The sequence below is a fragment of the Dipteris shenzhenensis genome, chromosome 24 (assembly GCF_047967505.1).
Source record: "Dipteris shenzhenensis isolate YYH24624 ecotype China chromosome 24, Dip_SZ_1.0, whole genome shotgun sequence".
NCBI lineage: Eukaryota > Viridiplantae > Streptophyta > Polypodiopsida > Gleicheniales > Dipteridaceae > Dipteris > Dipteris shenzhenensis.
Genome location: NC_141619.1, coordinates 11,981,962 through 12,006,987, shown reverse-complemented (window position 1 = coordinate 12,006,987; position 25,026 = coordinate 11,981,962). Strand labels below are relative to the sequence as shown.

The window sequence follows — 25,026 nt, the reverse complement described above, 5'->3', positions numbered from 1 at the left end:
TAAAAAACAGTCATTTAAGTAGAACTCCATTGAGTGTTGCTCGGATAATCCGCTCAAGGGTTACCGCTCATAATATGTATGCACCCAAGCAATGGCATCTCGACATAGGAGTTCAAGGTGGGAGACTCAATTCTGCTTTATTCCCATGCATTCTTATGCACAAACCAAAATTTGTGAGTGGGTCGTACACTTGAAGGCAAGTAATGAGTGATGAAATAATTGTCCACGCACACCTTAAGGGATTGGGAAACTTTATTTGCCCTATCAAGATAGTGATGTGCCTTCTTGCCAATCCTAGAGAACAATAGGATTTGAAAGGTGGTAATCTACATGAAACATAGATTGAAAAAGTTAATGGAGAAAAATAAAATACGAACAAACAAGAACATGACAATCATGTAAATAGCCAAATGACATACCTTGACACCAAAGCCAACATTATCCGCAACATCAATGCAATCTCCCATCTCCACGATCCATCTACATGTACTAACTATAAGATACGAATAGCTGAATGCAATTCACATAAACAGACATTATCAACTGTGATATATTGCTCACCTACAAGAAACCTCTAGTCTCATTTGTCTTGCCAAACGCTCAACGAATGAAGTGGATACAGGTGAACACATCACCAATGTCCATCCATAATCATCCATCACAGATGAAGCAATAGCAAGTGAGCATGAGATATGCTACTCATTTAGAATGTTCCATCCAGGGATTCTACCCTTGATTCCACTCACTATAGATCGTGTAGGAAGGTCAATCAAGCAAAAATCCACACTCCATGCAGCATTTTTTCCATTGCGTGACTTCTTCATGCCACCAAGTTCATGGTAGAAATTTCTTATGATTTGAAAAGCCCCACTATACTTGTATTGCTCAACTTCTTTTCCAAGTGATACATAATCATACTCCCAAACTTTGTAGTTTTCTTGTGAGATACGAGTTGCAAATGATGAGAAAGTGGACAAAGGAACATAAACCATATCTGTATTACACACTTTCTTGCTAAGAAGAGACTCCTCCTTTCGTGGATCATTGTCTACAATAACAAAGGACCCTAAATTAAATTTGTAGGAAGCTTCTAATCACTTTGAAACATGAAAGAAAGAGTTATAAGAAAATAGACCTGTGTTAGAAGTGCCCGTTGGTTTAGGTCTTCCACCTCGTTTGTTATTTGGAGTGACATGACTTGCCTTTTGCTTTTCTACTTTTGCTTTTTGCTCCTCTTCAAGCCTCTTCTTTTGTGCCTCATCCATGTTGCCTAATGAACCCGAGTTTGACTTGCACTCACCTTTTAAATGGCGATCATAAGTTTTCTTCTCTTCCTCAATACATGTTCCAGCCTTCATCTCGATCCACCAAGGGCAGTGCTTCCTCTCCCACTCCGTAAGCAATATATGACCATCCTTATGCTTATTCTCTCTAAAAATATGAGAGGTGTACATGCAATATGTAGCAGGTGCAAGCATAGTCCAAGCCTTGCAAATGGATAGTACCATCTTAAGACTCTTATTTGCAGCCAAATAATGGAGACACCTGAATGATTTTTAGGATAATATAAGAGAATGCAAGGTAATGCAAAGATATCTTTCCATTGAATTCGAAAGCCAAAACGCATCTGTAAACCAATCGTCTGCTGGCATTTGTAAGCTCAACTTGCTTGGATGGAACAACAGCAACTATCATCAATGAAGCAAAAGGCTCAAACAAAAAAGGCTTGTGTCTCACTATAATGCCATCAAAGTATTCCAGAATAGAAGGACTGTCTGGAAGTGTAGCTGCACCCTCAATGCTTGATGATTTCATCACTTGGTCAAGCAATCGCCCATCATCTGTCAATCCATACTTCTTTTGCAAGCCAAGGTATGAAACCATCGTCAGTCATAGGCATCCCATAACTCTTCTTTAGATTGTCATTTGCACCGAGAAGAGAAAGAATAGATAGTTGCTTTGCCTTGGAACAGGTAAATTGATACTTGGTAAAGCTTCTCCAAAGTGATCTTCATTGATGTATCCTCAAATGGTAAATTCCAAAGGATATTAAACCACTCCTTGCCATGAGAAGGATTGACTATTGAAAGCATCTGCCAAATAGTAAAGTTTTAGAAGAGACTTTGATACACACAACAAACCATATATTAAGGTTTTCAAAGTACAAACTAAAAATTTGCAAGTTGTAACTATAGATTTATAATTTTCAAATCATATATTATGGTTTATGAGTTGTAAAATTAGAATTTGAAAACTATAAATTCAAGTTTGCAAACTATAAATTCAGATATCTGAGATATAAAATGTAGAATTTTGTGGACTACAAATTCAAATTTGTGATCTAGAAATACAAAATTTTGTAAATTGAAAACTTACTCGTGTAATTTTTCTTCGATATGTTGCTCCCATAGTCTTTTTAATCTCATGAATCTTGGACTCTCTCTCATCCTTTGGCATGGAAGAATGCAATTTCTTGCATTGAGCCTCAAAATCGGATTTCCATTTCCCCTTTCAACATAAATAGATAATCTCATCATAATGTTATTGGAACACAAAGCAAAGTCACAAAAAAAGAAAATATATAAACTAAAGAACTAATACTTACAACAAATACCATTCTCCCAAGAATAGTTTGGGTGAGGGGATACCACACCCTTCGTCCACTTCCAACCTCTTTCTGTCTTGCCAACTCAATAGCTTTTTTCTCCTCCTCACTAAAATCCTGAGTAAAATATTGAGCATCACAAGATACAAGTGTGCTTGTGTGGTACAAATAATCCTTGAGATTAGTAACAACAATTGCATCTTCATTAAGCCTGCAACCATCGATTTAAGTTAATCAAAATTGGTTTCATTTATAGGCACTTACCATCTCTTAGCAACAATCCAAACCTCTTGCTCAATATAGTGAACATAAACAATAAGGCTTACAAGTTAAATCTTTGTAGAGCAGCAACAAGCTTAAGCTCATCCTTTGCTTCCGGTTCAATAATTTGAGCTTGCACTCTAATGTGTCTAGACTTGATATTTGTGTAAAGCTCTTCTATGCTTTCCATCCAAGATGCCGTACGATGATTTCCTTCCCACACGAAGAACTTTTTGTTTGATAGAAAGCTCCATGGTGTGCCAATTATCTCTGATTCAAACTCATCATTAACTAAGCTCCAATTCTTGTCCCAACGTTCTCTTGTGACATCATCAACATCCTTGGAAGACCCATCAGGCATTTTGATAGATAGAATAAAAGACCCTTTTGTCGGAATGTATCCCTTTGTTTCAAATGCTCTTTTCAAAATGGTCAAATCATTCCTAATTTGACGCACAACTGGGTTTATAAGACAACGACACAAGGGAATTCGAGGAGGTGGAGTTTCTTTAGTTACTGTAAGAAGCTCTAAAATATCTGCACCTGATGGTCTCTCAACACACTCTGGAATGATATCCTCCACATCATCTTCAACTCCTGCTTTGTTGGATGGATCAATCTATAGTTTTATCCTTGTTGTCCCCAGGATCCTCCATATCATTTTCAATGTCAACTTGCTCAAGCTCCTTCAGTTCATTATTGACCTTTGACTCTTGCTTCTTCCTTTTGCCACCTTTCCTTGTGATAGGACTAGACACATCACGTTTCTTTCTCTACACGTTTGAAGAACTCAATTACAAGATTTGCAAAAATGCAAAGGTGAAATGCAACTAGAAAAAGAAAAAGAAACCAAACTTACTGGAGGCATTTGTTGCACAACTTTCAATAAGCTCACTTGCACAAGAAGAAAAACAAATAAATGACACAGTGAAACCATCTTTGAAATGATTAAATTAAAAATGACAGAGTGAAACCATCTTTCAAATGATTAAATAAAAATGCCATTCATAGTTTTGCCAATGAAAACGTCTTTTAAATGATTGAAAAAAATGGAGTTCCTCAATACATTATTCTGATAACAGAATGCAAGTTAAGAATAAACATTTCGTGTTATGGGTGAGGCTCCCTTCAACTATAACTAGCAGTGTGTGAAGAAGGCAAGATCATAGTTTCGCTAGCGAAACCATATCCGGAGGTATGAACCGATAGCTATTACATGTGTGATCCACAAGATTTTGAAGAAGTTGGCACTATATTAATAACTGCGCTCTGGCTCTCGGTAGGCCTAAATAGGCCTTAAACACTGCGCCTAAAAAAGAGACTTACACAAGTTGAGCGCTGAGATTTTCATGAGATGGTTGTGATATTCATGTTTGGATCCCCGGACATGTGCAAGCGTTTTCAAAACCCTGCTTGAAAAAGCTTCCCCCAAAGACATTACCATGAAATCGACAAAATTGACCATGAAAGGGTATCCAAAACCGACCTTAGGAGAGCCTCAACTACGAGTAAGATTTAACATTGTTGAGTCACACTGGTCGTGGGAAGGGTAAACGATCTGAAGCTGGGAGTTTGATAAAGGGAAAAACTAAAAGAAAAGAGAGAGGCAAGAATTGGGCAAGGGGGGGAGGAGCCAGAGGAACGAAACAGCAAAAGGGGGGCACGAAACGTTGGATAGGAGGCATAGGGCAAAAGGCTCATGATATAGTTTTGCTGGCGAAACCATATCACTATAGGAGTGAGAGTCTCTGGTAGTATGCCATTTCTGTGTTTAATGATGGAGCGGAGACAGAGAAAAGAAGGCTCCAAACTAGTTTCGCCAGCGAAACTATATTCGGGACAGTTGTGGTCAGACAGTTGAGGCATCTAAGTTTAAAGCTGAGCTCAGTTTGAGGCGTCTTAGTTTAAAGCATCAAAGTGGCATTGAAGCTTGAGGTTGCAAAGAAGATGGGTAGCCAGGCGCTCATAAACTTCAGGCGCTCATAAACTTCAGAAGAAGGGGGGGCTGTGGAAAGCTGTTCCCAAATTTCTGACAGATGAGAGTCTACGACTAATTTCTTGTCAAAGGGCGAATCTGTCTCGCCGTCTAGCTTCTATAAGAGTGCACAAAACCTGAAGGTTTCTCTCAGGTAAGACTCGGGAACACTCCTCCCCCTACGACTACAGAATGCTACTCAGCAGAGTCAGGGACATTGAAGAACAGTTAGATGGCTTCCCACTCTTCGCGCTTCCTCGCAGAAAGTGATTAGAGCAGCTGAAGAATTGCAAGTCCAACAGCGGGCGTGTCCTGGATTGCATTCCAGCCTCTTCTGAGTAGAGGAAGGCCCTTCCCCCTAACAAATTTAATCTAGCTTCCCTAGAAAACAAGGACTGAAGAGCCAGCTGCAAACTATTGATGTCGCAGTGGATAAAGCATCGCCCGAACAAGAGAGAGAGAGAGGAAGATCGGAGATGCAATGGGGAAGAATTGAGAGGGGAGGAAAGAAACCTCATGGCAAGAATTGAGAGGGGAGGAAAGAAACCTCATGGCAAGAGGAGCGATTATGTCGACGAAGGAGCTGGGCAGGAAACTGTATAGAGGAAGAAGGAGAGGAGGAGGAGGCTATGGAGGCTATGGCAAGGAAAACTGTTGTTTGTTGCTCGCCGTCTCACTGAAAACGAATTCGAATATGAACCTCCCATCTACCACGCTGTCAAAGCCCCGAATTCGAGTAAATGCAAAGCGCCACGATACGAAAACGGCTATGATACGAATTCGTCAAAGTATCAAATTCGAGTAAATGCAGAGTGCCACGAGAACCCGGAATGCAATTCGAGCAATTCCAGATAAGCTCCACGAAGCAGGGGGCAGCTCCTAGTTTGCATGCAAGGCTCAACACAGTCGCCAACAGCTGCAAAGCTCCTTGCTCTCCAATGACTAAGCATATCAACAACATTGCCCGAAGCCATGATCACGAGCTGCAACAGCTGCTACTCTAAAGCTATGGGTCAGCAGTCTCCTCTACAACTGGCAACCCAAAGCTCCAACAAACGACAGCAACGGGTAGCTCATCCGCAATAACACTGGCCTCCATGCTCCAAAATGCCCTCCAATTCTGCTGAGCAACGTTTGCAATGCCCTCCAATTCCGCTGTGAACGTTTCGGTATTCTGCTGTTCTGTTGTGAGAGACCTTGAAGCTGTGTGGCTATGGCGGACTCCCCTACCTTTCCTCACCTCCATGGCTATGGCTTCCATGCCTGACCCTTCCCCAGCATGCAACAGCCTCCTCGTCTGCCCTTGCTTCCTCCTCCGCCTCCGCTTCCTTCCTCTTCCTCGATTTTACTTTGATGTCCCTGCTAGCCACCCTTTCGACATTGAACCTTCTTCGTCCCCTAGGACATTTACAAAAGTCACTAGAGGGATGCGATGCGGCATTCGGCGATGAGCGGTATGACGGATTCGCTTCCACGGCATGAGAATATGTTTTGGATCGCAGCCTATTAGAAGGTTTGCATCGAAGTGATAGGATCGTATGCACCCCAAGTTGCTCACTACAGAACTTTGACATTTAATCTCTTGAATCTTAGCAACGCAGTACTGAACCGAGAAGGAGATTCTTGAGGAGATGGGATCAACAAGAAGGAAGAAATACTTGAGTGGGATTCACGCATCTTCCATTTTCCAAGACAGGATCGTGCAAGAGGTATTCTGTTGAGACCCACAACAATTTCTTCTTGATATAGTTTCGCCAGCGAAACTAGAGTTTTGCTCTAATTTGCTATCTTGCAGACTGCATGTGAAATGGCCTCCCCATATAGTTTCTCTAGCAAAACTATAGTTCCAATGCTTCTTGTTACCTTGCAAACTGGCCTCCTCATATAGTTTCGCCAACAAAACTATAGTTTCTTTGCTTCTGGTGAACTTGCAAACTACAGTTTTAGATGGCCTCCGGTGTAGTTTCGCTAGTGAAACTATAGTTTTACTACTTCTAGCAATCTCAAGATAAGATGTTTCTTGTTACCTCCCACATAGTTTCGCCAGCGAAACTATAGTTTTGCTACTTCTTGTTACCTCCCACATAGTTTTGCCAGCAAAACTATAGTTGTGAACTCCAAATGAAATGGCCTCCAATAGTGTTTCGCCAGCGAAACTATGATGTCTCTACCTTTTGCTACCACCTTCAATCCATTAACCCTCTTGAGCTCTATTATTTCATTAGATCTAATGATGGCATCATGTCCATGATTTTTCTCTCCCAACTATTCCATCCTTTGGTATGATTGTTTTTAGAGTAAAAATTATACTAGGGATACACACCCATTTAAGGCCTCTTCGGCAAAGGTATTAAAGATGATGTTTTCCATTGTAAACTACTCGGTGCTTTCTATCAATTCAAACAACGGATTTTGCAGAGGCAATTGAATGAGATGATTGTGAGTTGCCAAACACATATACTTGAACTTAAGAGTTTGCAATTAAGCTGGAATTAAGACTTATACAGCTTAAACACAAAGTGACATCATTGGAGAATGCAATATGATTGAGGGGCCAAGACGGCCCCCCCCCCTTATCCAGGCTCACTTTATTCTTGAAAATGGAGATACAAGACCAAGGTGCAATGCACCTTCCAAACTGATGAACTCAGTGAAAACCTAGGACCTAGATACAAGACTCAAGAGCATATGTACAAGGTAGACAACAAAAAGGAGGACTCCAAGCTCAGGTTTCAGCTCTTGGCTTGCCCAATCCACAAGGAAGAAACCTGCAACAATCACCACTTACATCCAACATTAGAGACAAACACTAGTTTCTAGAAAGATAGTAGAAACAACATGAAATAGTGCTGTAAATGAGATAAACTTGACAATACAGGCTCCCTTCGTGACTTGGCCCTTTTGTAGATGAAGTCCTTGATGCCTCTGAAGCTACCTTGGGTGAGGAGAGTGTGGAAATGGGGCTGGAATGAGAACAGCTTAGAAAAACAGCCTGTAGGCTAGAGAGAGAAAGCTTTTATGGAATGATAGCTGTAGAGAGAGAGTGCCTATACTGATCCCAAGGGAGGAGATGTAAGAGAGGAGCTGCTGCTGTTCCAGAGGTGCACAGAAAGGCAGATTTCTGCAAGGGAAATGGGCTGGAACAGTAGAGAGAGAAATTCTGCAGTAGAGAGAGAAAGACTGCAGCAGGAGAGAGAAAGGGGCTGTGGCTGCTCCAGGCTAGGTGAAGGAGAGAGGATGCTGCTGCTGTTCCAGAAGAGCTGAGAGGGGGCAGATTTCTGGAGAGGAGGGGCTGGAACTGTAGAGAGAGAATGTGCTGTTGTAGAGAGAGAAAGTGCTGCTGAGGTGAGAGAATGGCCTATGGAGAAGCTGGCTGCACCCAAGGAGCTGGAGAGGTTCTGCTGCATCATCTAAAAGGAGGGAGAAGAAAAGTGACGAAATTTTCATGTGTGGAATGAAGGGGAGAGGCCTTCTTTTATAGGCTCAGCCCCCCTCCTAGGCCTAGAGTGGAAGGTGGACACTTGTCCCAGATTTTTGGTGGGCTGCAGTCCCAAAGAGGACAGCCCACCACTTGCCCTAAATCTACCAGATTTGGGGCCAAACACTTGGCCTGCATGCCCTGCCACTTGCCATGCATGCTGCCACATGTGTGGGACAGGTGGACTGACCTGCCAGCTCAGATTCCAAGTGGCAGTCTGCCACGTGTCAGCTGCCACGTCACTCCCAAAAACCCTAAAATTTCAAAGTTGTCAGAATTTAATTCTGATCGCACACACGGGTTCCTAACAGCTTAGACTATCTATTGACGTACTCTAAGGTCATAATTGAGCCATACTGAGCTCATTTGTTTGTCGTCTTATCTTGTATCTCCATTACTCTTGGCATGCTGCCAGGCCCACACCCAAAGCTCAGGGAACATTCTCTTGAATGGTTCCTAGGTCGGTATGCAATCTGTGCATTTGATTGGTCCCATGTTTGGGTACTCAGGTGGGGTGTGGTTTCTAGATGTCCCTCTCAAAGAGAGGCCATCACTCTTGTGGGTCACTAATGCCCATAACCCCAAGCAAGGGGGTCCACCCTCAAATGCTAGACCTAGTCCCCATTGTCCGTAACTGAACAGAAGGAAAACATTTCATTTCTTAATAAGCATACTATTGAAAAACAAAAAGAAATAGTACCAAGCAAGTGGATACATGTTGAAGCGGGATGACATTCCCTCCGTCTTTCATTCGGTTGTCCGCAACTGAAATGCTTCCTCATAAGCATCCAGGATTTCAGGACACTCCTGAAATGTAGCTCTGTCCACCCATTGGGCATCGGTGGATGGGAGCCCTCTGAACTTCAAAAGGTACATTTTGCGAGTCGTGCCTCGACGTCCCGTAGTGAAGTTATGCAAAATAATTTGCTCTGGGATCAACAAGATCTCAGTGTCCTCTACTTCAGGTGCATCGTCCAGTGTGGGCTCTTGAGGTGGTTCCCCAATGAAGGGTCTCACCAAGCTTACATGGAAGACATTGTGGATCTTCCAATGCTCTGGAAGTCTCAATCGGACCGAGACATCATTTATTACCTGCAACACCTGAAAAGGACCATAATATCGAAAGGATAGCTTGAAGTAGATGCGCTTTTTGCCCACTTTGGTTTTTAACCGGGCTTTCTCAAATTTCAATAAGACCCATTGGCCTTCTTTCACTGCAAACGCCCTCCGTCTTTTATTTGCAGCTGCTCTTTGTTTCTCCTGTGCCTTTTGAATGGCTGCTCGAACCGTGGCATAAGCAGAGTCATAATCCTCCACGAATTGATCAGCGGCAAAGATTTTCTCTTTTGTTTGCATGAGTGGAGTTGGTAAAGATCTACCATATACAATTTCGAAAGGAGCTTTTCCAGTGGAGGAATGAATTGTGTTGTTATAAGCAAACTCCACAAGAGGAAGGAATTTCTCCCAAAAGGTTTGCTGGTCATGCACATAAAATTTCAGCAAATCCAAGAGTGTACTATTCGTAACTTCAGTTTGGCCATCCGTTTGAGGATGAAAAGCTGAGGAGAAACTTAGAAGAGTTCCAAGGTTCTCAAACAAAGCCTGCCAGAAGTTACTAGTGAACTTTGAGTCTCTATCTGATACTATAGACTTGGGCATGCCGTGGTGTCTAAAGATGTGTCTAATAAATAAATGGGCAGCTTCAGGTGCCTTGAGATTCTTTCTGCAAGGAATGAAGTGGGCTTGCTTGCTGAATCGATCTACTATCACCCAAATCATGTCATGATTTTGATTGGTCCTAGGAATTCCTGTAATGAAGTCCATGGTGATGTGTTCCCATGGTCTCTCAGGAATGGGTAGGGGCTGAAGTAAACCCTTGGGTTTTCCTCTCTCATACTTAGCTTTTTGACATGCGAGACAAGCTAAAATGTAGGCAGCAGTGTCCTTTTTCATGTTAGGCCAGTAGAAAAATTTATCCATGGCTGAAAAGGTGGCCACAATACCCCTATGACCAGCATAGGGTGGGTTATGGCTTTCCTCCATCACTTTAGATCTAAGCTGCTTTGTGATACATAGTTTGTTCTCCATGAATAAATAGCCATCCCTGATGTGGTAGGCATGATGGGTGCCTCCATCTTTCAAATGTGCCCATGGCTGAGCAAAATCAGCATCTCCCTCATAGAATTCTTTGAGGGCTGTTAGCTCATCATGATAGGGAACTGAAATATGGTGAAGCCGTGGTCTACGAGAAAGGGCATCAGCCACTACATTCTCTTTTCCAGGAGTATATTGTATCTGAAAATGAAATGATTGCAGAAAGGTAGACCATTTCATATGTCTCTCTCTGATCAGAGGTTGAGTTAGAAAATATTTAAGACTTTCATGATCAGTTTTTACAAGAAAATCTATCCCTAAAAGATAATGTTTCCAAAGTTTGAGAGCATGAATTACAGCTAAGAGTTCTTTTTCATAGATATCATAATGAAGTTCAGCATCTCTTAGTCGTCGGCTTTCAAAGGCCACAGCATGACCATCCTGGGTAAGAGAAGCCCCAAGGCAATCGCCACTGGCATCAGCTGCTACTAGGAATGGTTTCCTTAAGTCAGGAATGATAAGTACAGGAGCTGTAGTCAGGGCATGCTTTAGAGCATTAAAAGAGTCCTTTTCTTTTTGGGTCCATCTGAACTTTAGATTTTTCTTAGTGAGATCATGTAGAGGGGCTGCAAGTTCAGCAAAATGCCAAATAAACCTTCGGTAATATGAGCATAGGCCTAGAAAAGACCTTACCTCATGGGCATTCTTCAAGTCAGGCCACTCTACAATTGTCTGTATCTTGGCTGGGTCCATACGGACACCTTCTCGTGAGATAATGTGACCAAGATAGTGAATATCAGGAAGAAAGAACTCACTTTTCTTCTCATTGATGTAAAGAGCATTTTCAGCTAAGATTTGAAATTCAATCTTTAGATGTTCCTTATGCTCTTCCTCATTCTTGCTGAAAATGAGGATGTCATCAAAGAAGACGGCAGTGAACTGTCTATAGTTCCTGAACAACCGTTCCATCAGTCGATTGAACGTGGCTGGGGCATTAGTAAGGCCAAATGGCATTACCATATATTCATACAGCCCAAATGTGGTTCGGAAGGCTGTTTTATGAATGTCCTCAGGTACAACTCGTACCTGATGGTAGCCACTCTTAAGATCTATGCGGCTGAAAATTTCAAATCCTCCTAAACGATCAAAGATATCGTCTATACGAGGAATTGGGAAACGATTCTTAACCGTCTGTTTGTTTAAGGCTCTATAGTCTATGCACATCCTGAAGGTTTTATCCTTCTTTTGGACTAGTAAGACAGGAGAGCAAAAAGAAGAACTACTGGGTTGGATCAATCCCTTGTCCAAGAGTTCTTGGACTTGCTTGAAGATTTCATCTTGTTGAGATTGACTAACTCTATATGGGGGTCTATTTGGAGGTGAAGACCCTGGAACTATGTCAATTTTGTGATCCTCTGGTCTCTCAGGAGGGAGGTGACTAGGAAGTTCCTGAGAGAAGCAACTAGAGAATTCCTGAAGGAAATCTAATCTTTCTTTTGTGAGAGGATCTGACTTTTCTTCACTTGGTTGCTTATCGCGTACAAACACTAGAAAAGAACATACTCCTTTCTTAAGCAAATTGGGAGATCGTGCATGACTTACCATAGGAATGGTGTTTCCTGAAACTCCCGCTGTAATGCTCACATCTCTACCCTTATGTTGGAGGGTTAGAATATTCTTCACATAATCGATTCGGGGGTTGACTTGCTTATGCCAGGGCATGCCGAGAATTACATCTGATCCTTGAAGTGGTGCCACCATGAAGGGTAGATGATCCAAGTACCCCTGGATGTGTACCCGAAGCTTGCCGATGATGGGGTACACCTTCTCTTCTTGGTTCTTGAAGGCTGCAGTTGCCTCCAAGGCTTCTCCTTTATCCTCTGGGGCTATCCCCAAGTTCTGTGCCATCTCATGAGAAATAAAGTTGTGAGTAGCTCCACTATCGAACAAAAACAAAGCGGATTGATCCTTTACCTGACCCCATGTTTTCAACAAACTATGGGTGTCGTTTACAGCTCCCTTTTCCGGAGGTGCTTCCACCTTGTTGACTACCAAAACTGGCTTTTTGAGGGCTGCTTCTTTGTTGCTGTTGTTTTTGGCAGCTTGAGGGCATTCGTAGAAGTTGTGGCCTCGATCGCCACACTTGAAACACCGCCCTTCGGAGTAATACTTTTGCTTCTGTTGTGGAGACAATGAGCTGAAAGTGCGGGCTGCTTTCTTCGAAGGAGGCTGGCTGGCTGACTTTTGCTCTTTTGGTGCGTCCTTTGCTGTCTCCTTACCCTTTTGTTCCTTGGAAGAGGTTCCCTGGGACTTCCGCTTGTTGTTGCTGCCATTCCGCTTATTGGAGAAAGATTGTTTCTTCTCCACCTTCAAGGCGATGTTGATGGTGTCTTCGAGAGAAGTAGGAGTGGCAATGTCCACCTCATGCTGAACGATATACCGTAGGCCAGCAAAGAACTTCCTTTGCTGTTCTTTTTTATCCTTCCTACTGAATGCTTGAACTTTTAACAAAGTATCCCAAAAACGATCAACATACTCACTGACTTTCTCTTCTTGGCGTTGGCGGAGGATGTCCCACTGCACCATTGTATCTCTCTTAAACTCCTTAGGCAGGAAGTGCCTCATCAAGTTCTTCTTGAAGTGCTTCCAGGTGTGGGCTTGCTGTCCAGTGTTGACCATAGCTGCCCACCAGAGTGAAGCACGGTCTTGCATGTGCAGGACGGCAAACCGGATCTTCGCCTTGTCTTCGTACTCGTCCCCCTCAAAGAAATACTCGAGGTCTCGGATCCAGGCCAGCAAGACCTCGGGCTTGTCCTCTCCCTTGTACTTGGTAAACTTGAAGAGCTTATCTCCAAGAGGTACCTTATGCTTTGCATACCTTCGTCTCCGTGGACGTCTCGAAGGAGATGGACTCCGATGACGCCGTCTACCTCGAGGAGGGGAAGAAGAGGATGATCTTCCCTCCTTGTTGGAGTTGGTGTTGTCCGCACGGCCTCTTCCTTGGGATTGGGGCCCTATGTCATGAGTTCCTACTTGGCTGCTTTCCAGCACTTGAACCTGTTGAGCAATGTTTGCCAAGAGAGCACTCAACTCATGCAGGTTAGGAGGAGGGTCAGGTCCATTGGCTGCCATGATGACAAGATAACTCAATGAAGGAGAGACTCAACAAGAGAAAGCACAGAGTACAGGACCACTGCCTAAGCTCTGATATCAATGTAAACTACTCGGTGCTTTCTATCAATTCAAACAACGGATTTTGCAGAGGCAATTGAATGAGATGATTGTGAGTTGCCAAACACATATACTTGAACTTAAGAGTTTGCAATTAAGCTGGAATTAAGACTTATACAGCTTAAACACAAAGTGACATCATTGGAGAATGCAATATGATTGAGGGGCCAAGATGGGGCCCCCCCCTTATCCAGGCTCACTTTATTCTTGAAAATGGAGATACAAGACCAAGGTGCAATGCACCTTCCAAACTGATGAACTCAGTGAAAACCTAGGACCTAGATACAAGACTCAAGAGCATATGTACAAGGTAGACAACAAAAAGGAGGACTCCAAGCTCAGGTTTCAGCTCTTGGCTTGCCCAATCCACAAGGAAGAAACCTGCAACAATCACCACTTACATCCAACATTAGAGACAAACACTAGTTTCTAGAAAGATAGTAGAAACAACATGAAATAGTGCTGTAAATGAGATAAACTTGACAATACAGGCTCCCTTCGTGACTTGGCCCTTTTGTAGATGAAGTCCTTGATGCCTCTGAAGCTACCTTGGGTGAGGAGAGTGTGGAAATGGGGCTGGAATGAGAACAGCTTAGAAAAACAGCCTGTAGGCTAGAGAGAGAAAGCTTTTATGGAATGATAGCTGTAGAGAGAGAGTGCCTATGCTGATCCCAAGGGAGGAGATGTAAGAGAGGAGCTGCTGCTGTTCCAGAGGTGCACAGAAAGGCAGATTTCTGCAAGGGAAATGGGCTGGAACAGTAGAGAGAGAAATTCTGCAGTAGAGAGAGAAAGACTGCAGCAGGAGAGAGAAAGGGGCTGTGGCTGCTCCAGGCTAGGTGAAGGAGAGAGGATGCTGCTGCTGTTCCAGAAGAGCTGAGAGGGGGCAGATTTCTGGAGAGGAGGGGCTGGAACTGTAGAGAGAGAATGTGCTGTTGTAGAGAGAGAAAGTGCTGCTGAGGTGAGAGAATGGCCTGTGGAGAAGCTGGCTGCACCCAAGGAGCTGGAGAGGTTCTGCTGCATCATCTAAAAGGAGGGAGAAGAAAAGTGACGAAATTTTCATGTGTGGAATGAAGGGGAGAGGCCTTCTTTTATAGGCTCAGCCCCCCTCCTAGGCCTAGAGTGGAAGGTGGACACTTGTCCCAGATTTTTGGTGGGCTGCAGTCCCAAAGAGGACAGCCCACCACTTGCCCTAAATCTACCAGATTTGGGGCCAAACACTTGGCCTGCATGCCCTGCCACTTGCCATGCATGCTGCCACATGTGTGGGACAGGTGGACTGACCTGCCAGCTCAGATTCCAAGTGGCAGTCTGCCACGTGTCAGCTGCCACGTCACTCCCAAAAACCCTAAAATTTCAAAGTTGTCAGAATTTAATTCTGATCGCACACACGGGTTCCTAACAGCTTAGACTATCTATTGACGTACTCTAAGGTCATAATTGAGCCATACTGAGCTCATTTGTTTGTCGTCTTATCTTGTATCTCCATTACTCTTGGCATGCTGCCAGGCCCACACCCAAAGCTCAGGGAACATTCTCTTGAATGGTTCCTAGGTCGGTATGCAATCTGTGCATTTGATTGGTCCCATGTTTGGGTACTCAGGTGGGGTGTGGTTTCTAGATGTCCCTCTCAAAGAGAGGCCATCACTCTTGTGGGTCACTAATGCCCATAACCCCAAGCAAGGGGGTCCACCCTCAAATGCTAGACCTAGTCCCCATTGTCCGTAACTGAATAGAAGGAAAACATTTCATTTCTTAATAAGCATACTATTGAAAAACAAAAAGAAATAGTACCAAGCAAGTGGATACATGTTGAAGCGGGATGACATCCATTGTTTAAAGTAAAGTACTGACATTGTGATATTTTTCATTGCTCAAAACATTGGGTATGGCATTTCAAAATATTATATGATTGAGAGTCCTAATTTGGCCCCTATTCCTTTGGGCATTGGATACTAGTCGGTGCATCTAGTACTTGTCAATCTCAAAGAGTCATTAGCCTTAGCATGATTTGGAATTGTTAAAGATGCAACACTAATGACTGCTGCCTACACGATCTATTAACATAATTGATTAGAACACACATAGCATACATCCCTTTAGTGCTATTCCAAATGGTTAAAAAAATTCCCATAGCATGCTACTAAAATTTTGTCGCCGAAACTATAAGAGATATAAGCAACAGCTCCCATCTATTCCTGAAACTGACAAACCCTCCATCCAAGCTTCCGTCAGCACCTCCCATCCATTCTTTGAGCTAGTTGCGTCCGCTAGTTTCGCGAGCGAAACTAATTTGTAGTGGTACTTTTTCGTGTGCATTAGTCTTGGAAAGCTCAACCTTGAGTAACATGACTCTTTTATGACTCCCCATCCTCTCCATCCTAGAGAAAGTTTCAATGAATGATAAATGGGGTGCCAACTTGAGTGCTTGGAACGTGGGCGGTCAGACTGAATGTTGTGAATTGATTATATGAGTAGATTCTTGTGAATTGGCGGTTACAAGGACTTGTGTACTTGGGACGTGGCGGTGGCAATGAATGTGGTTATATTATGAGTTTGATCTTTTAGTTGATTTAGTATCAAAGAACAATGATGGCCTCTTTCTATGATTTTGCACTACAAGTGCAGAGTTGGTCAGTATAGAGTTCGAAAGGAGACAAGTGCGTGAACTACTGTTGCTTACATGCTTACACATAGAATCTTCAAACTCGGCTACTCACTTGTGCCTTGTTTGCTAGCAATAGATCTCAACACTGGTAATGACTAATTTTCCTTTCACTTGAAGGAAGGGAGATTGTGTTCCACAAGTTCCATGGATTTTGCAATTGTGTCCAATGACAATAGGTCAAAGACATTGCAGGTTGCAACAACTAATGGTGTTGCACGCATTAGTAGGGAATACCTTCACTTAGCATTTGGACTTCCATCGAGCTCAATCTCTTTGCATCAACTACTTGATAGCAAGTGTGACGACTTGTCCTTCGAGGTTCCCTTTGTAGGTGAGGAGTCCTTGTTTCATCTGGACACTCAGTTTGGAACCACCTTGACACTCAGTTTGGAACCACCTTCATTGTTAGAGGTGTAAAGCTTCCGACAGGAATCAGTAAGGAAGTGTCGGATAAAAAACAAGTAGATGAACCATCTGATAAGACTGTGAGTTTGGTTCCTCTCTTGAAAGACCTTCCTCCAAGAAGTGCACTCAAAAAAGCTATGGACATTGTAACAACAATACAAGAAGTTGATGCGCTTCTAGTAAAGTATGATGGCAATATTTTGTTTGAGCTTCCCGCTTCGGACCTCCCTAACCGTGTTGAGGGGACAGAAAGCAAATACGACAGCCATGTTTGGACGGATGATATAACAAGTAATATGACAGGATTTGATGGTTTAGTCAGAATTCGAAGATGTGGTGGGCATCTGCAATGCAAAAACATATTTTGTCCTCACTTGGAGAGAACCAAAGAGGCCAATGAGAAGCATTGGCAAGGGAGACTTTCACGAGTGTGTCCTCAAAGATCATATGTTGGCGAAAATAGTACTCTTAAGTGTTTGCATCGTGGAGCTCGTTCTTTTTGCGAGCAAGAGTGCCCATGTAGGCTATTCTTATGTTACCCACACCCCAAGGGTGATACACAATTTAAGAGGTGTGTTATACACTCGGGGTATCATTTGCATCCCGTTGGTGAAGGAAGTTCCAAAGGTGCTGTGAAGGAAGTCAAGGCTAGGTTGACTAAGCTCATACAAAGAGATGGGATGGGAAGACCTAAAGCCTTGCAAAAAACTTCAGCAAAAAAAATAAAATTGGATTCCGTTGTTCAAGATGATCCGAAAGCCATGAGTGATGCTGAATTGACATCATTACTAGAGAAGATTACTCCAACTTTGAACAAGAGAGGATATGTGAATACTTGTCCTTTTAATGTGATCAAAAGTACTCAAGTTTTTATGAAAAATAAGTAATGGGATTTTGATGCTACATGTTCTTAACTGTAGGCTGGCACGTTGGAAAAGGGAGGCCCAAATTGGAAGTGGATCCTTTGCAGATGGTTATGATGCTCTTTTACAACTGAAAAGAAAGTGTGTATATGATTATTTTCAGAGCATGGTGTTTCCTGGACAACTTGAATTTTCTTCATTCGAAAGATGTCATGTTTTCAAGATGTCTACCAAGGGACATGGTAGTGGTGTTGATCTAGTGAACAAGATGAGGCCAGGTGGAGAGTTAGGATCGTGCTGGGTTTGCTTTGATTTTGTAAAACGTATGCATGATTGGAATACAATGGCATGCCATGTTTACAACCCTTTTGTTCAAGAGCTACAAACTATTGCTATTGGGGATTTCAAGGTTGAGGATATAGAAGCCCAGATCCTTTTTTGGGAACTGCTAAATAGAGTCATGGAGAAGGAGGGATTCCCAAAGCCTCAATTTAAAGGGTTTATGGCTGATGAGGCACAAGCAAATTGGCGTGCAATTAGAATGGTATTCAATGGTGATGCCAATAAGGTGCTCAAAGGAAAAGAGAGATTATTCCATTGGGAGCAAAGCTTGGAAAACCATGCTAAGTTCCTTCCATCATTTGATCGTGAGGAGTTCAAGCTAAGGTGTAGACAGTGGAAGAATGCTCCATCTCAAGAAGCTGCAGACATTGAGTTGAAAAACCTCCGTTCGCGGTTCAAGCATCATGCACATAAGGACATCTCCATTTTAGAAACATGGATTGTGTGGTGGCATGCAAGAGTGGCTCATTGGGGAGAATACATTCTCAAGGTAGGTCTATTGTTATTTCATTCACAACTTTATTGTTTGTTGTTTATTGGAAACTAATCTATGCTGTGACACAGGGCATGGAGGGATCTGACTAGTTTTTAGTTCCTAGAGCCAACCTTGCAGAGTCAGTCCATGGAAGTTGGTTGGCATCGAATGATGGAGTGAAATATGTCACACTAAAAAATGCTTGTGAGACAGATATGACGGGTGCTTTGTTGCAAACTGCAAGATACACAGAATATCTAAAGGGACTACACTTGGGTTGTGGACCTAGTTTGGAAAAGCTATCTCGAAGGCACTCTTATGGGGACATAGGGAGCAACTCATGCAAGTTCATTGATCTCAATAATGAGGTGGCTAGCAAGGTGGATGCAACTATTGGAGGTAAAGATTGTATGGGCAATTTGAAGACTGTGAGAAGGAAGCAGTCAAAATCTCCCTCAGAAGCAGTGTATGCAAATGATTCACATCGTCCAGAATACGAGTATGTAAATCAGCCAAGAAAGCGAAAACAAAATGCCACACCAATCTTGAAAACAAATCAATATGCTGAAGAAGAGGTAGTACACAATACTATGTGGGCTATAAGAAGAACTAATTCAAGTAGTGAGGTGAGGTGTCAAGGATACTTAGAGGACAAAGGAATCAAATGCCACAAATTGATAGGGAAAGAGAGGTGTTCCTGCACCTAGCTTTTTTGGGAGAATCAACACCAAAGCAGGCATTCGAAGGCAATTGATTTGGTTTTGTGGGGATAACACGGACCACACATGGACACCATCAAATTACATTGAAGGAAAACCACCTAAGGTGCCGAGGGAGTGGCCTATTGAGAAGGGGACAAGCCTGGATGAGGAAGAAATGAGGTTATTAGTAGCTGGAGGATTTAGATTAAAAAGCAATGCACTAGGGCCAAATCTGCTGATTTAATAGGTAGACCGAGCACAAGGGATGGCATGGTTGTGGAATGGGTAATTGAGGTGACATGTGAAATGAGAACAAGGATAGCTATGTCTATTTCCTTGGAATGTGTTGTTCACAATGTTAATATAGTTGTCCCTAGAGAGCATGTGGAGTACCTAGTTTCCACTCCAGGATCACGTAGAAAAGGGAACAAGTACAATGTTGTGGTTTCAGTTTTTCCTTCATGCACATGTTTGGACTTTATGGGCCATTCTCAAGGGCAAAACGGATATATCCCATGCAAACATCTGTATTACATTTATATGCAATACTTGGGTCTAGATGAGAAGATACACATGTTCATTCACCAATCTGCGCTAAGTAGGCAAGAACTCTACCAAGCGCTACCTGCTTGCTGAGAAGGGCGTTTATCTCTACTTGTGGTTATATCAAAGGAACTTGCATAGGTGCATACAAATATTGTATGACCACAGTAGCTTGTGTTGACTTTTTGGGTACATTTTGATAGTCATTTGCTTGACACAATATAGCTATATGTATGTAAACAGTATTTTGTTGCCCACAGCTTCTTTGAGAGTTGTATATGAACAATGTATTACTCACCACACTATAGGTTTTGGTGACCTTTTGGTGTGTTTGAATGGTCCTTTTATAGAAATCTATCCATGTCTCTCAATTCAATCTTCCTTAGATTCTAGACCATTTGACTATAAATTGTTTGGAAGAAATATTATTTTTACTTTATTTTTTTGCACATGATGTTTATTGAAAAAATATATATATTGAAGGTATCAAATTAGACTTGACTAAAGGTCCACTGCTCAGATCGCTCGTACGTTTTTGCTCAGAAAATGCTCGTCCCCCCATTGCTTCTGCCGTGTCTTCCAAACTTCCCGAGTAAAAATCACTTCTTCCAAGACTTGTAGCTAGCTACACTTTTCCAGCAGAGTATTGTACAACATCTTGGCTGGTGATCTACAATGCCTTTGCATTTGGGTATTAAAAGGCAGGCTATTATGCTGCTTTGTGGCAATCTTGATCATCTCATTGATGAATTGAGGCCCATAATCTCCATCAGGTACCCAAGACATGGAATGACGCTGTTAAATAGGAATCTGGCCATTGCTTGTGCTATGTAAGCAGAAGCATATTTGCCTCTACCTACTTGGCTCCATATTCTTCCATCCAAAGTAATAGTTTCCCCCCTTTATGGGAGGGTACTATGGATGAACAACATTTTAAACCCCATATTGGAAGAGGATGGAATAGTGGATGGAATAGTGCTGTAGCTATTCACGGTGAGAACTCTTTGGGTTGAGAGGTTACAGCCTCCTCTATGGCAGACACAACCAGCTTTAACGGATGAGCGGATATTGCTAAATAAGTTAGGCCACCAAAAACTTTCTCGCATGGTCTCCTTGTGGCAATTTGGGATCGATAGTTGCCACCCATTCTTGGATTTGTGTCTTTAAGAAGATTTATGGACTGTGCTAGCAAACTCCTCTTTAGGATATAGTCCCTGTCGAGTTCATAGAGTTGGCCAGCTAGGGGATTGATAGATTGAGCTTGGATGATTTGCATCCTCCACTCAAAGGGAGTGAGGTCTTTGATGGACTCACCAGTGGGACACAAATGCATCATGTCCCCGCCTCCTTGCACCAAGGTGGAATTCTTCAAGTTCTCTCACTCACTTCTCCATATACCATTCTCCATAGTATTAAGACCCCATGATGCGATTGAGCCCTTTGTACCTCAACATAAGAAGAGTCCCGCAGTGATTGCCAAAATATATTTGTGGGGTGCGTTGTATCCTTTGAAAAGCATTATTCATAGTCTAACATCACTTGCATGATGACCCAATATCTGTGTATTGACCACTTGTACAAGGTAAAAGAAGTCGGAAATCATGGTACAAGGTCATAGAACCCCACACAAGATAGTGCAAGAAATAGCACAATAGAGCAAGAATGGCATAATCATGAATGAATCTTTGGATCCAATAATCCAAGACTCTGCCAAAATGAGCATGTAGCTCAAAGTAAAACATTGCAGCGGGTGTGCAAGCAATCTTGTGGCTTTGCCTTCCTCCTCAACGAGCTACAAGAGAATGGGGTGACCTAGGTGTAAATGAACATGAAATTGTGTTCTAGAAATTCGGCACGTAATACTAAATGGTAGAAACAGTTAAAATTTTCAAGCATGCACCTGTTATTGATCTGAGTAAATATCTCAATTCTATTTTGTGCTATAGGAATTGGTGCTGGTGTGGAATCCATGACTTCAGATTATAGCAAAGGATGGAAGGGACCAATAAATCCCAAGGTAATACTTTTTGTATGTAAATTCAAAACGTTAAATTGACAAATGCAACTAAAACTCTCTATGCATGTGTGTGTGTGTTGGTGAGCATCAACATATATGCAAATGTGTGGGCAATAAATGGGTATCAAACAAAGACAAAGGAAAGGCTCGCATACTGTGGTGCAAAACATGTATTATGGCACAAAATATGTTGACAAAGAGGAATTCTGGATTAATTATTGATTGACTTTTAGTGTCATAAAGACCAAAACATGGTCTATGGACCCAAAACTTGTTAAGAGATCCCCTTCTATGTTGTTATTACATGAAGCTTCAAACATGGCCTATGGGCCCAAAACTTGTTACACGAAGCTTTCTTTTGGTTTTGTATAACATGCCATGAGTGCTATGATGAAAAAATAAAACATAGCATATAAAAGGCTTTGTTACTACAAGCCTTGCAAAAGGTGCTACACAAGAGTATCGGGACATGTTGTACGCATGCCTGTGATGGGCCCAAAACTTATTTACATGAAGCTTCAAGAGATCCCCTTTCTTTTTTATTTCTATAACATGCCATGAGTGCAATGATAAAAAAATTAAAACATAACATATAAAAAATATTTGTTACTACAAGCCTTGCAAAAGGTGCTATAAAAGAGTATTGCATGCAATGTGGGGCATGTTGTGCATGTGTGGGTGTGTGTGTGTGTGTGAAGAGTGTGTGTGTGTATGTGTGATCAACCATGCTTGGGAACAGCAACATATGCCAGTTTTTGTGGAAAAAAGGCTAGTAAAGCTTCTTCCCAAAAAGCAGATTTGTGAATCATTGGCTGATTCGAGACCCATTACTCTTATGCCTGCCATTTATATAATCATCATCAAAATGGTGGTTGATCGTATTAAAGAACACTTGCATGATGATGGTTTACATCCTACACAATATAGTTTTGTTCCTCGCAAGCATATCACTGATAATATCGCAAATGCTTATGTTGGAATTGAGTATGCCAAATACATAGAGCATGATGTACTTTTACTGCAAGTTGATATTACCAAGGCGTTTGATACTGTTCAATGGGACTTCATCTCTCAGACAATGCATGCTTTGGGATTTGGGTAAAAATTGCAGCATATCATATACTGGCTTTATAGTGACAGTCAAGCTGCTTGTATTCTTTCTGGGAATAATATCTCTGAAGCATGGATTCTTCGTTGCTCGGTGCGTCAAGGTTGTCCACTTAGTGCGCTCCTGTATGCTATAGCCACGCACCCCATGCTTCAGTACATGGATCACCTCGTAGCTACGGGTAGGCTACATGGTTTGGAAATTCATGACAGTAAACCATTGCTTGCTCAAGCTTATGCAGATGGTTCTTTTTTCACTCCCCGCAATACAGAGCAGGATCTTTATGAGCTGATGCAAGCTCTTTCTTTATATGGTTTGGCTGCTGGGCTTCATGTAAATTTTTAGAAATCAAAATTGTTGCCTTTGCATTCCAAGGAATGGCACTCTCTTTCATGGCTTGGAGAAATCATCCCACCAACTCAATTGGTTCGTCATCTTGGCTATCCTTTGAGTTGGACACTTGCTCCTCGTCAACAATCTGATTGGATTCTCGCAACCCTCAAGAAAAAGATGGAGTACTGGAAATTGGCAACTTGGCCTCTGCATGTCCGTCTTCGAATTGTGTAATTTATTCTGATTGCATATATCCAATTCTACTTGCCTTTTATTATGTTTGGCAAGGCTGATCTTACCTCTTTTATGTCTGAGGTGCTGGAAATCTTCTGGTGTTCTCGCCATGGCAAAAAAAGCTTGCGTTTGCTTCCGGTACGGCAGCTTTGTTCTCCAAAGATGCATGGAGGTCTTAATATTCTCAATATCCATCTGCATATTCTTGCCCATAAGGGAAAACTCATGCTGCAGTTTTTGCAAGGTTCTCAACCATGGGCTGCCATGATTCGTCATTTACTCTTGCATGTTGAATCTCCAGCTTTTGGGCATTGGCAACTTTCCCAGTGGGAGTTTCTTTTTGGTTCTATGACAGGTAGAATCCCCGGCTGTCCTTTGGTTTCCCATTTGTTGATGGATTGGAAAACTATAACCATAGTTCAGCTCAAACAGACTGAACTCTGTAGAGGAATGTTTTCTATCATTGTAGGCAAATTTTAACAATGGCAACCATTTGTCCCACGTATGTTGCCTCAATGAAACATATGCTCAAAGCATATTCTCTAAAATTTGGTTGATTCTTTCTGTCTGACCATCCGTTTTTGGATGATCCCCACTACTCATTCCCAACTCAGTCCTTAGTGTCTCAAACACTGCAATCCAAAAATGACTTGTAAATTTGACATCCCTGTTTGACACTATGGATTTGGGTAATCCATGCAAACGAAATATATGTTTAATAAACAAATCCGCCACTTGCGGGGCACTAACAAACTCTCTAGTTGGAATGAAGTGAGCCATCTTGGTAAGACGATCAACTACCACAAGGATAGAATCATATCCACCTTGTGTCATAGGCAGACCTACAATAAAGTCCATGGAAATGCTCTCCCACCTACCTAGTGGTATTTCCAAAGGTTGTAAAAGTCCGGGTGGCTTTACCCGCTCTGCCTTACTTACCTGACACGAAAAACGTGTCACATATTCATGAATATGTTTTTTCATTTTTAGTCAAAAGAAATCTCGCTTCACGAGGTCATACGTTTTCTCGACTCCTGAATGTCCCGCACATGGGCTATCATGGCATTGTTGAATGACTCTCTGCCTGAGATCATTCTGATTAGGTACTACTACCTTGCCATTTCTTTTTCAGCATACCATCTCTTAGGATATATCTTGCATAAGTTTGGCCTTTTCTGGATTCCAAGTCACCCTTTTTCCCGGGTTTGAATACATGAGCCTTAGGCCAAAGGCTCTGGATGAACTGATCCACCTTTTGAGTTTCTCTAATCTCGGTCATTAGAGCCCTTTCTAATACCGTGAAACTCATATTATGCATAATGCATGACAACGCATGAGTAATTTTATTATCCTTCCCTCTTCGGTACCAAATCGTCAAGTTAAACTCCTACATGATTTCTGCGCACCTAGCTTGGCGGTCTCTCAAGTCATGTTGTTTACAAAAATGTTTCAGAGTATCATGATCAACATCAACATAAAACTCTCCATATAAATAATGTCTACATGTTTTTAGAGCATGGATAATAGCATACAACTCTAATTCATGATTTGGCCAATTTCGTTGAGAGGAAGAAAGCTTCTTGCTTTCAAAGGCTAGTGGCCTTCCCTCTTAGAGGAGAACTGCTCCTACCGCAATGCCACTTGCATCAGTTTCAAGGAAAAACGGTTTCTGGGGATCAACTATTTTTAACACCGG

At 42.2% G+C, this 25,026-nt stretch overlaps 2 protein-coding genes across 2 annotated transcripts in view; one reads left to right on the top strand and one right to left on the bottom strand.

Moving 5' to 3' along the window:
- Positions 1-25,026, top strand: part of LOC147886229 (3-ketoacyl-CoA thiolase 1, peroxisomal-like) — a 167,727-nt gene that overhangs the window by 83,349 nt on the left and 59,352 nt on the right. Inside the window, exon 6 of the mRNA XM_087395115.1 lies at positions 21,585-21,655. Coding sequence (XP_087251241.1) covers positions 21,585-21,655 — 71 coding nt within the window. The remainder of the gene's footprint in view (positions 1-21,584; positions 21,656-25,026) is intronic.
- Positions 2,329-3,258, bottom strand: LOC147886230 (uncharacterized). Its single transcript, XM_087395043.1, has 3 exons — positions 2,932-3,258; positions 2,606-2,816; positions 2,329-2,508 (listed from the first exon to the last, which is right to left on the bottom strand). The coding sequence occupies exons 1-3, from the start codon at positions 3,225-3,227 to the stop codon at positions 2,329-2,331; spliced, it is 687 nt and encodes a 228-aa protein (XP_087251169.1). The 5' UTR covers positions 3,228-3,258.

Excerpts from the sequence above, each read along its gene's own strand:
- LOC147886230 (XM_087395043.1), bottom strand. The coding sequence starts at position 3,227 with ATGCCTGATGGGTCTTCCAAGGATGTTGATGATGTCACAAGAGAACGT. Across the intron at positions 2,817-2,931 it reads GCTCTACAAAGATTTAACTT|GCTTAATGAAGATGCAATTG; the intron begins GTAAGCCTTATT and ends CGATGGTTGCAG. Across the intron at positions 2,509-2,605 it reads TTGGGAGAATGGTATTTGTT|GGGAAATGGAAATCCGATTT; the intron begins GTAAGTATTAGT and ends TTATGTTGAAAG.